The sequence below is a fragment of the Erithacus rubecula genome (genome assembly GCF_903797595.1).
Source record: "Erithacus rubecula genome assembly, chromosome: 5".
NCBI lineage: Eukaryota > Metazoa > Chordata > Aves > Passeriformes > Muscicapidae > Erithacus > Erithacus rubecula.
This window is the reverse complement of record NC_136687.1, coordinates 9,365,934-9,378,584: the sequence shown is the minus strand read 5'-3', so window position 1 is coordinate 9,378,584 and position 12,651 is coordinate 9,365,934. Positions and strand designations below refer to the sequence as shown.

Below are 12,651 nucleotides of genomic sequence, written 5' to 3'. Positions count from 1 at the left end.
TGTGATACTGACCCTGACACAGAGGTGTGAATTATCTATGGCATTTCTAGTTTTAATAGTTCCACATTACCAAGATAATAAAAAATATGAGGGAAGTGCTAGTATAGCTGAGTGACAGGTATAGGAGCATTCTCAGGGGAAAAAATAAACACCATATGTTGTTCCTGTAGAACAGTTCTTAGTGTGCAATGGTCTTCTCCCTGCTTAAAATCTGCACTTAAGGACCGGTCTCTCAAAATGTGTAGGAGAACATCAGATCTACTCCATAAAGCTTCCAGACATACCCATGTGTGTATGACAATGAAAGGTTTGGGTGCTCATTCCTGGGCAATGATTTATGATGTTAACTGTGTGAGGACTTGGTTTCCCCTGCACAGGGAATCCTGCAATACACCTTGTGCACATGTTTGTGATTTCTAGTGAGGATTAAATTACCAAATCCCTTTAAGCTAGACCAGTGAGACTGATGATCTAAAATAAATGTTCTTCTTTATCTTGTTACAGCCTTGTGACAGACTTTGTAGCATCTGTTTTCCCTCTTCCTTGCATAGCTAAGCCATAATTTCCTTAATACAAGTTGATGGAGCCAACTCTTACATTACCATGCCCACAAGACAGACATCTTAGCCCTGCTGCCTGGCATGCCTTGCATTGGGTGCATTCTTTTGGAAAACTGCTTCCTCAACTTGTTTACCCTGGATGACCTGCTACTGTTGCATATGTAAAGTGGAGGAGGCAGGGAGAGCAATGTACCAGTTATCTCTTAAAATTCATTAAACTTATTTTTTGTCATGTATGTAACTTACAAGTAAAATTCAGGCCCAATACTGATGCTTCTGACTTGCTGAAATGTGTAATATGAAATGTGTAGAACATGCTTTTGGAACTGACAGCTAGCAAGAGCATATGATCTCCAGGCCAGTATTAAGTTACAAAATTATTCCCTTTCCCACCTGGAATATTTCTGTGACCTTATAACTGTGAGCGTTAACAAAAAAAAAAAAGCTTAAATTAATCTCTGGACCAATTAAATCTTTATGCATATCATGATACAGATGAAATGGCTCCATCAACATTCAAAATACATAGTTTGTGTCAAGGACTAATTAACACAAATGAAATTGATACTGCCACCCTGTCTAAAAGAAATAGGTATCATATAATAAATGGGCACTTTTATGAGGAGAGGGTTTTTGTGGTAAGGAATCTCTGCTCTCCAAGGAGACAACAGTTCATTTACACAGTGCTGGTTCCTTCACTAATATGAAACTATAAATAGGGTCATCATCAAAGCCTGGAGGCACCGCACGCTCACAAGCCCCGGCAGAACAAAGTGAGAAATGGGTGCAGCTAAGGCAGAGATGAAGCACAGAGGCAGCTGTGGGGTTTCAAACCAAGACAGGGGCTGCAGCAGGGTCCCCCTGGCTGTCCCAGGGCAGTCAGCACTCACGGGAGCTGCCAGCCGTGCCCTCCTGTGCCCGGTCACTCCCCGCAGCCAGGGACAGCGACCGCGTCTCCGAGTCCGGCGAGTTGGTTCTGGTGTCCAGCTCCCCTTTCAGAATCAGCCAGCTGGTCTTCAGCTGCAGGGGGAAAAGCCTGTTACAAGGATTGAACACCCGAAGGCAGCTCTCCCACCTCAGCTGTCTCAGGTGCCTTGTGAACTGCTTTTCTGTTCCTGCTCACTGCAGCTTGTACCGTCCTTTATCAAATTATAAAAACAGACTATGTGATTATTATGATATTACTACATGATTATGTGACTCAGACATCACAGCTACCAGAAACTTTCAATTTTTAGCTGGGCTGAGGGTAGTTTCTCTGTTCATGAAGCTGCCCACTGCGCCCCACTTTAGAAGATGCCCTATGTTATTTTCTTATAATTAATCTGCTCTTGACATTTTTCTTCTAGGTTAATATGCACCCTCAGTCTGCAGGATTAGCTGCATCACCAGTGTAGATACTGAGACCAAATGAAAATCCACGAGTTTATTGCTATTAATCCCAATATCCCTATTTCTCTTTACTGTAGAATATACATATTAAACCCTCTGGGTGAGAGATTAAGCTTTTTTGTGTCTTCTTGGAAAGACCTAGAAGTAGTAATGATTATTTCAATTATTTAAAAGAATACCTTTACATATTGTGTTTTAAAGACCAGTTACTTCAAGAATGTTCAATACTTCCTTTTGTTCTTTCTGATCATTACCTTCTTATTGTCCTGATCCAAGCTTCCATCCTCCCCTTCTGATCTTCTTGCTGCTGTAAGATTAAATAAATTTTAAAAATTTGAACAGAGTATATCTTATTTTTTGTCTTCTGTTTTGACTGTAGTTATGTTCCAAATATTTTTAAAAGGGATAGAAAATCAATTTTAAAAAATAAAGTTTTACAGAAAATTTGATGTGTAGAGCTATGGTTTCACAGAATCAATTAAAATAATTTTGACGTTATTACAGTAATACTCATCCTTCACGTATACAGTGAATTTAGAGGATGTTTTCCTGCTGGATTTTGAACCTGCATTTTCAGGAAAAAAGTATTTTTGGGGAATGATTGGTGGGAAAAAGAATTGTACATCATAACCTAGGGGCAAATTTCTGTGGCCACCTCTCACAGGGAAGCCATTTCCCCCTTCTGTGTAACAATGACCATGAAAATACAAATAAGTCACATGTATTTTGTAATCAGCACACCTGGATCTCCTGGGTTCCCAAAGAGGGCAGACAATCATGGTAAAAAAAATAATGAACAAACTTGGCATTGCCATGTTATATAAAATCTGCAAGAGAGATTGTGTCAGACTCTAAAATTCAAAATTCTTTACCAACCAATTTTTATGACTGTATTTTTTTCTCCATATTGTCCTCCAGAAGAGTGTTCCCCCAAAAAATTGCTGATGTTTTTGGGTTTTTTCCTTGTAACTTTCTAACTCTCTGAGAAGAAAAGTGAAAACCTAAAAGCTCATTAGATAGTTCCCAACCTTCAAATGTCTTTTTCCTTGTCTTTTATTTTCCAGGGGATTGTTCCAGACACCGAGTTACACTTGAGAATCTTACAGAAATTTTTGTGCCAAATTTCACACAATTTCAGGTAAGTTCTTAAAATTTGAGCCCTATTTGCCTGTATATCCCTTTGGGTAGTCTAGGGAAGAGTTTTAATGGTGCAAAACTGGAGTAATGCAAGGACATAGCATAACTTTAAGCCCATGAGGAATGTAATAAGAGGGCTGTCTGCAATGCCTGAGAAAAATGGCCCTGTGAAATGCAATGCAGACAGAAAACATAATTATTATTAAAAGAAAGAGTATGATAATTCAAAAGTTAAGGCTCAGATGAGATTCTCAGAGACACAGATGGAGAGCAGATTAAATTGCACCATTAGAAGTGCTGCAAAACTCCCAGCAAGTTGGGAAAAACTCTGCCCTCTCCAGTTCCACAGCAATCATGTCTGCAGAGGATCTGCCCTGCATCTAAACAACACAGGTGAAAGGCCACCACCAAAAACATTTGAGTTATTCTGATGCAATTTCTGGTGCCATCACAAAGCTCACATCCAGACCTTAACTGGTTTTGCTGAGGAGGTGGTAGTTAAAAAATGACAAATTGTCATAAGGAAAATATCTGTAAGTTAGAGGTGAAAATCTAGAACTGTTGAGGGTTTGGCTCCTTCAATTTAGTGTGGGGAAAATTAAAAAAAAAAAAACTGGGTTAGAAAATATGAACAGCATTATGAAAAACCTCAAGGTTTTCACAGTTAGCTCATAGCATCCTGACAAGGGTATTTTCCCAAGATGGCAAGCTGCTTCTCTGATGAATAAATAGGAAGGAATACTCAAATATGAGAGATGATGAATAAAACCCCTACATTACAGGAAGGACCTAAACCTGGTTCACAGATGTTTTAGGAGCACACTCTAAACTGTGAGTCAACAAGTTATTTCAGGTTGTAAGTATGGATCTTGCTCTGATTAAATCAGAAACCCATGTAGAGGATCTGATGCTTTTTTTGAAATTTTATTTTTGTTTCAAGACATTGATGCTTTCAAAGTAAAAAATATCATGCTTGATTCATGATATCTATTCAGAAATTTCAAAAGTTCTACAAGATCTTAAGAGCATCTGACTTCACAGAGATGGAGAGGATTTACAACCAAAATCAGTGAGGACCATGAAGGCCAGCCCCTCCCAAGTTTCCAAGAACTTCATGTAACACACTGCTGGCAGATAAATCCAAGTGCCCTGAATTTCATCAGGAGTGAGCAATACCTTCACCTCTACAAGGGATACTTGGTTCTGCCATGAATCCCAATGTGATTTCAACATTTTTTTACTAACTCTAAATGAAGTTCAAATATTTCTAAAACACAAACACATACACACACAGCCATGTAGGCTCCTACACTCTTTCCAGCTCCAGCTCTGAGCCTGATCTCTTGCATGTCCCATTTTTCCTCCACCTTTTTCTCATTCTGAAGTTCGTTGTTTATAATAGAAACACAGAAGCTGTAGCTACAGCAAATCTGTTGGGTGCTGATGTAACTAAAACCTTTTAAAGCCAAATGTTTTGAAAGAGCTTCTTGCACCTCTTGTTTTAAAGAACATTTTTGTGTTGTTTGTTCAAACTTGGTCTCTTCAACAAAGGAATGTTCTCTGGCTCCTTTTCAGCATGAATTAGTTCAGTGTCCCATTAGCTTGAGGAGCTGAATCATCAGCTGCTCATGTGTTCATGCTTTAGCTAGAAGCCCTTCCAGAATAAAAGATAAATCTTATAAAATTTGATTTTCATTTATATTATTTTTATTGGAAGGAAAGTTTATTGATTTTTGTTTTTGTTGTTTCTGGATTTTGCGTTTTCTTGGTTTTTTTGTTATTTTGGGTTTTTTTATTAGAGTAAATTATGTTTTGCCCTCTGGAAGGGTAAAAATAGTATTTACAACACAATCTTTCAGAACATCTATAACCCAGAAAAGGAAGTTTAAAACATATTTTCTTGCTAATCTATTGAGATTGCTGACTTGCTAGTTTAATTCTCTGCTCACTTCAGTGATTAGGACAACTCCATACAGCAGTGCAAAACTGACATAATCCAGATTTCAGCAGACATCAAGCTGATAGAAAAATGCCCAGCCTGCAAATATAAAGCTGTTGCTTAAAATCCTCTTTGCAAAGCAAAAGTATCTATAAAATTAAATTACACAGCCCACAGCCAGGATACAGGATATCAGAGTCCTATCATCAGCTTCTATAAGTGAGTGAAACTATGCTTACACTAGATGATTGTTACTTTGCATTTGTTCATGATTTTTCCAAACACCATTACAATATTCCACACTTTTTATTGTCTTTTTTTTTTTTTTTTCCTCAGCCTGAGAAGTTGTGTCTAATGACTTATCTTGAGGAGCAGGCACAGAGGGGCAGGAGAAAGCAAACAGGCCATGGAACAGCAGTCAGGGCACAGCACTTTATGTGGCACTTACTGTCAGCTCTGCATCATCACAACATATCAAAATATCAGTATCCCAGTTCTGGAGAACTTACTGCATCCTTGGACATCATGTTAAACAAAATGCTATTTAATTTTCATGTTACTTTTTTCTTCTTCTATTTGACGTTATAGGTACATAACGAAATGCAAAGACTACAGTAAACAACTTGGGAGTAAATACACATTTTTTTGCAAAGACACACAGATAAAAGAGCAAGAGAGAAAAGCAGACTGTACCATGCTGTTTGTAGATAGGAGGTTTCCTATAGATGTTATCTTTTGCACCAGTGTCTGAGGAAGAGGAAAGAGAAAGGAAAGAATGAAAGAGTAAGCAAGCAGTTCAGACCACGCTGCTCTTGTCTCCTCAACAGTACCAATGCAAGAACTTCAGCAAAGACTATGCATTCATCCAGTGGTTTGCTATTCACTGGTTATTAAAAGAGAATGGAACTTTATCCATCCTATGCTGAAAACCTTTATACCTACCTATGAGCATAATCCCCCCCTAGGTCCCTCAAAATGCTCTAAGAAACTTTTCTTTGAATTCTATAGCTAAGTTGGCCTTCCAGGAATTTTCTGGAGGCCCTCAGAGCCTCAGTCTAGGGTTCCCATATCACATTTTACAGATACCAGATTTACTCAGTACTATGGACCCAAGCAGATACAATTCCTAATTGTGGTCTGTTTACAGAAACATTAACTACAGAAGCTAAATGTGAATAGACAATTATAGTGAAGAGTTAGATGTGTTTAGAAGTCAAAAAGCTAAGCAGTGTGCATGTTAATTCAATGTGCTTATTTACTGAACTTGAAACAGTACATATTCAAAAATAGCCACCATGCTCCTGCAGTTCTGAAGTCTTCCAGCTTCTTTTAAATTTTATGTTAATATTACTTAAATTCAGATAATAGACTAATAAGAAAAACAAATAAACAACAAGAACCCCTTCAGTGATTCCTCCTGCACACAAATTCAATACATCTATGCAGTTATGGCACTATAAATCATGGGATCTTAGAATCATTAAGGCTGAAAAAGAGCAGACCTCTATGATCATCTAGTTCAGCCACCAACCCAGTGCTGCTGTAACTTTGTGCTCTTGGTAACATCCTTCATTCTGTGCCTTCTGTAAAGCAATATTTTTAACATATAAGTTCATGAGCACACAGCTCTCTTTTATTTTGGAGATTAAGTTTAACAACAGATATTCACACAGTATACATTTTCTCTTTCTGCACTTCAAAATTCACAAAAAAAAAAAAATCACATTCAGAAGAGAATAAACAGGTGCCAGAAATTGAAGATCAAAAGCTAAGCAGTTAATGCCTACCTGGAATATGGAAATGCCTAGGAGCCTGCTGATAGACAGAAGGTGAAGATTTGCTGTCAGAGTACATGGATAAGCTTGGAGTGCTCCGACCACTTTCACTGCCTCCAAGGGGAAGAGCAAAGAAAGCAGATAAAAGAAAAATGGAAAGCAAAGTAGAGTATTTCAAGCATAAAAGCTTGTTTGGAATGACTTGTTAATCCAACAATTTTAAATATATGTTTTTGTAAAACCCATTATTTTTCAGCATAGTACATTGACTTAGACTCCAAACACCTCATCAAAAATTACTATCTGATAGATATCAGATTAAGATGCCCTACTTTGGAGTGAAAACTTCTCTTTTAATGATGCTTTTAAAAAGGAAATCAAAGGATAAGAACATCCAGAATCTTGCAATGTGTTTTGCATAGCCTTAACGGAATAATCCACTGATCAAGTGTTTTAAAAGTTTAATGCTATGGCTCGTAGCCTGCCTCTAAAACTATTAATATATAATTCAGTAGTGTTTAAATTATCTCAAAGCAGGACTAGACCAAAATATAAACATTATGGTTAAGTCAAAAAATCCTGCATATATCAGTGAAAAAATGATGTTGAAATTTGGCTTTCAATTGCAAACTTTTCCAACAGGTAACATGCCACAGCATTTTTATGCAAACAAGGTTGGATTATCAAGTCATGGATCTATAATGCCATAGTCACTTCACCAAATTTCAAGACATACATAGGATTTTTCCATATTCATTTTTCCACTTGTTTTGTCAAATGTTTATTAGGTGCCATTCATCTCCTCTTGGCTTATTTCCCTGAAGCACACTCTATGGCATTATAGTGCTGCTTGGCAAACAAAAAAGTAAAGCTCTACTTTTTTGGGACTTGTAAAATCCTTTTAGTTTACAGCACTGTTAAGCAACTGGAAGCAAACATGACATTTATTCTTACATCAAATGATGGTTAATTTGCTGTTATTGTTGTAGTATGGATGAAGCACAAATTTAATGGCCGGTAACGATGAAGTTGTAGCAAGTTTCTCAGGGCAAAGAAAGTGCAGCAGCTCAGGGCATTAGACCTGCAACTGAGTTCTGCCCTCATGAAAGGGATTTCTCATAACCACAGAGCTCCTGGGCCCCAGAGCTGTGGAGGCCATGCCCAGGGAGGTCTCTGCTGACAAGCAGTGGGAGCATGGCCAGCCCACTGCCACCACAGCCAGCCTTGCCATGCAGCACTGAGGCCAAGGGGACAGTGCCACCGAGCTCAGCAGCAGCACAGACAGGACAGACGAGTCAGGAGAGCGTGCTGTGTTATCCCATGGCAAAACACTAACCAATCCATTTTGTGTCTGCAGTGCTCACAGGCGATGAAAAATTAAAACTCAAAAGCTATTCAGCTGCGACCACTCAGTACAGTGATTTCTTATTGAAAAAGTGTAATGTGGGATGTTGAGAGATTGAAATCCCAACCACAGGTACTGATAGCCTACAGTCCTTCCAAAATGTTAAGAAAAAATTATGGAATTACTAAGAATCTGGTGCCTCACCCAATCTTGCAGGCAAGAAACTACAGAGTTATTCAGTTTCTTGAGTCCCACTTTACTTTTGGAAGGAAAAAAAGTGGAGACAGGTTTTCACTCCACATTTATGAATTCCCTCTTTCTTTGCTGCTTGCTGCCCAGATTCCTGCCCATCCCTATTAAATAGAAGAAGCCTCAATGTCACTGGTAGATACTTACTAAAATAATGCCTCTTGGAACTCCAAAATTCTTAAAAATTTTGTAATGTCCTTTACTCAAGTAAGATATTGTTACTTGAGTTTTCTAATTTAAACAGAAAATGAAAGTTCTCAAGACGTTTCCACAGTGTATTAATTCCTCATTTATTTAAAAATTAGCATATTATTAAAATGCCTATTCATATATGATCTGCATGAATAATCACATGGAGCAGTGACCCAAGGTGCTGGTATTGTACACACACAGAAAGTCATTCTTAAGTGATAGTGTCAGCAAGGAATCAGGATGAAGCATTAATTAAGAGGAACAAAGATGTAAGTGCAAGTACCAGGGGACAGGGAATTTAAAAATTGCTCAGTGCAAGGATCATCTGTGTGGAGCAGTTTGCAAAGCCATTACCTCTAACTTGTTCAAAATGGAAGAATTAAGGATTAAATGATGGAAAAAGTTCTTCTTGGACCCTGCTCATACAAACCAATGCACAATTGAACTTCAATTCTGCCACTGATTTGGACAAATATTGAGTAGTTGTATTTCACATTTTTTATACAAAAATAATTGTTTAATAATAAAGCAAACTGAAGACCCATGTAGAAACTTAATGAGTAGGAACTACAAACAGCTGCTTAAGCTAGGCTATAATTTAAAACACTAAAATTAGACTTTGCCAATAAACTATCTCTTTCTCTTAGGTTTGCCCAGTATAGACTGAAGAAGAACTTCAAATAAATTTTCAGAGAAAAGAGAAAATTGCTCAACTACCAGAGCAGAGCAATTTTTCAAACTTTTGGTTTGCCTTCTGCCATAAGCAGCCACAGGCTGTGATCTCTGCTGATCAGTGAAGAGCAAAAAACCAGAATCTTGAACTCTTCCCTGGATGTTGTTTAACTTGGAAGGAATCTGGGAAGGCTTACTTTGAACTTGAGTGCAAACCACAAAAGCTTCCTTGTGTTTTCTGGCTGCTGACAGGGCAGGCTGTACACTTTTAACCCTGTGTGCATAGACCCGACTGACCAGGGCTCAGACCACGCTCCATCTTCAAGGCACTGTCAGGAAAAGTGTAATACTGCTCATATCTCCTACTTAGTCAGCTTTTATCTTATCTGTGAGGATGGGAAATTTTATAAGTTACAGTAAGAGCTGTCTAAATTCAGGACTGAAGAATAAACTGGACTGGACTGAAGATGTCACTGGCTGAATGAGGGAACTGTTCAATCCTACTCACAAAACTGGACCCTTTAATATATATGCCCATGGTGCACTATTTATAGAAAGTTTTTTGAAGTTTGATGACTAATTCTTTTCAAGTTTTCAAAGAAAAAAAAAAAAGGGCTTTGGAAGCTGCACTAGAAAGGCAAGATAATTTCCATGTTTTAAACAAACATTTTTTGGCAGGGCTCAGCACAGTCAAAAACTCCATCACCTCAAGAGGAACTACTACACCAATATCACAGAATATTACACCTATCTCTTGCAGTGGCATGAACTGTGAGGCTTTCTTTAAGTGAGGTTGTCACAGGACTTATTTTGAAGACAAAAGTCCTTAAAAGAGCACAACCAAATCATTTTCCTTCATGATAAATAACAGCTCATCCCATTACACTTCATGGGAGCTAGACTGCAGAACACTGACAGAAGAACAGGAACTTAGTAATCATATTTGTCACTGGAAAAAATTATGAACCCTGTCATTCTCAGGAAGAATATGAGGCAACCTCAGTGAAATCAAAAGGAAGATTTTGCTTGTTTTAATTTCCCTAAAGTAGTAATGTATCTGTCTACTGGAAACATAAAGAATTTTTTTTTTATGACATATGTGGAGTGCTGTTTTTAAAAGATTACTTCCAGTATAGTAAAGCAGTGTAATATTTTTGGATCTTATATATATATTTTTTATTTTTTTTTTTTTAATAAGCAGGATTTCACTTTTATAAAACTGAAGTGGCAACGTTAAGGTTGGTCTGGATACAGACCAACTATTGCTACAATCCCACTCTTCCCACACTAACCACTTAGAAGAGAAAAAAAGAGCACATCCACGCCATCAAAAGGCTCCTTAAGATAAGGAAAAAAACACATTCTGGAACTCTGAATTTAGAGACCTTGAAGAGGATGAAGCAAATCTTCTGACTCATTTTGGACAGAGACATTAACTCAGTGTAAACCAGTGAATAATCAACTTTGGAAGGGCTCAGGATTACCTATTTAGGAAAAGTATAAAAAAGGTTGACCTGTTTCACAGAAACATTGTAAGGTACTGTGTGAAAAATATTTTAGCTCCTTAATAAAAAAGTGCTGCAGAATTGCAAAATACTATATTTTCATCACATTACTAGTAATTATTTGGGCACAAGGAGCTACCACTTGACAATTTCTTCATCCAAACAGCAGCACTTAATAATTGGTGCTGCTCTGAGAAACAGCAGGTAGCACTGAGCAGAAACTCAATTACCCAGGAGTGCTGCCAAGCAACTGCCAACAGGACTTTGAGAAACATCTTTCCATACACTGAAATCGTGTGCTGCAGCACACCAAAGAAGTTTCTCTTAGTACATCAGGTTGGATAATACCATCCAAAATGGGTGGACAGATTAAAAACCAGTTCAAGCACTGCCTCAGAGAATATCAGGGATTTTGCTAAGCTTTCAAGAAATGTGTGGGAGGCTGATTGCTTCTGGTCATGGAAGGGAGCTTTGCAGGTAGCCTCGAAAACAAGGAACAATTAAATCTCATCACTCTTTCCTCCAAAATTTTCTCTCAAGGATCATATTTGGATGTCTCAAGCTTGGTTCTGTTCCTGTTTATCCCAATGAAACTCAGCTGGCTTTGGGCAGCATCAGGGCCCAACAAAGATGTAATATTTATTATTTCAAAGGCAAAGAGTACCTGCTATTCATTTGAATGTGCAGTCTGGCTCCTGCACAGGGTCATTCCCTTTTCTTTACTGGTTACAACCTCAAGAACAAGTTTTACTTTATATCAGAGAGTATATGAGAGTCAAGGAAAAGGCACTGAAAGTGTTTGCCATTCATGTGGCCTCAGCTCATATTGTTACTAGAGAAGACAGGCTCAGGGAAGACAAATGTGGTGAGTGAATGCATTCTCTCTCAGATATTTAACCAACTGGTGAGAAAAAAGCCTTTGCCTCAAAGGCTCTTGGCATTCTTTCAGCACTGTCTCATCCACAGCATGAAGGCTGCTAGAAGTTAAAATCCATTGCAAAAAAACTAATGGCAAGGAGAACAGATTCAGTTACTGTTTATAAGATATGGCACAGATGAATTGACAGTCAGTGCAGCTGCACTGATGTAACCAGCTGTCATATTTTTTAGCAATGCTACATTACAAAGAATGTCTAAATGTCGATTGCAAGGTTAGATAACTGATCACCCTATGTTGTATCAAATGTGCAAGCTTATTATACTATTTAGCATCACCAAAATGGGTAAAGGCATTTCAGAACTAACAGACTTTCAAATATTTCCCTTCCTCAGTTTCATTATGAAAGCTAATTCCTTCCCTCTACCCCTCTGAAAGACACTGAACACTCACTGAAAAAGCAAAAATAAAACACCTCATACCCACTCAGTTTGTAAAACTTACACAGTACATCAAGGAAGCACTTGCACAAAATTAAGACAATTTTATCCAAGTGGAAGCCATGCTTGCACAGACATAAAAGTGAAACACAGCTGAATAAATCTACATTATCACAGCACGGTTTTGCATTCTTGGACCTTACCTTTGAAGAAAGGGATGTAATGATGTCTGAATGTAGATGAAAGGCTTGGGTGTTGGGGCAGGGAGATGCAGCTACTGGTACCAAGACTGTGAGTACCAGCTGGGGGCAACAGAGAGTAAGTGAAAATAAACTATTTAGTTCACTTACTGAAAGCCACAAATTACAATGCCATCCTTTTTTTTTGTTTTTTTTCAGGAACATTTTCCTCCTGATGCTTAGAAAATATACAGTTTATATTTAAGTCTTCTTCTTTCTCTGGTTATTGCTAAAAACATGCCAGTGGCCACGCTCTGGAGTCAGCCAAGGGACAGGAGCTGTCTGCAGACAGACAGGGCATCACCCAAAACGCTGCAACGCATCAGAAA

The 12,651-nt window shown here is 38.1% G+C and overlaps 1 protein-coding gene across 11 annotated transcripts in view; it reads right to left on the bottom strand.

Annotated features, from left to right (window-relative positions):
- Positions 1 to 12,651, bottom strand: part of ABLIM2 (actin binding LIM protein family member 2) — a 125,793-nt gene that overhangs the window by 20,025 nt on the left and 93,117 nt on the right. For 4 of the 11 annotated variants that reach the window (XM_079305328.1, XM_079305331.1, XM_079305332.1 and 1 more), the window contains 5 exons: positions 12,287 to 12,385; positions 6,816 to 6,917; positions 5,722 to 5,775; positions 2,207 to 2,259; positions 1,451 to 1,580 (listed from right to left, as the gene is read on the bottom strand). In XM_079305328.1, coding sequence (XP_079161454.1) covers positions 1,451 to 1,580; positions 2,207 to 2,259; positions 5,722 to 5,775; positions 6,816 to 6,917; positions 12,287 to 12,385 — 438 coding nt within the window. The remainder of the gene's footprint in view (positions 1 to 1,450; positions 1,581 to 2,206; positions 2,260 to 5,721; positions 5,776 to 6,815; positions 6,918 to 12,286; positions 12,386 to 12,651) is intronic. The other 7 variants (XM_079305329.1, XM_079305333.1, XM_079305330.1 and 4 more) reach the window with 3 other exon arrangements.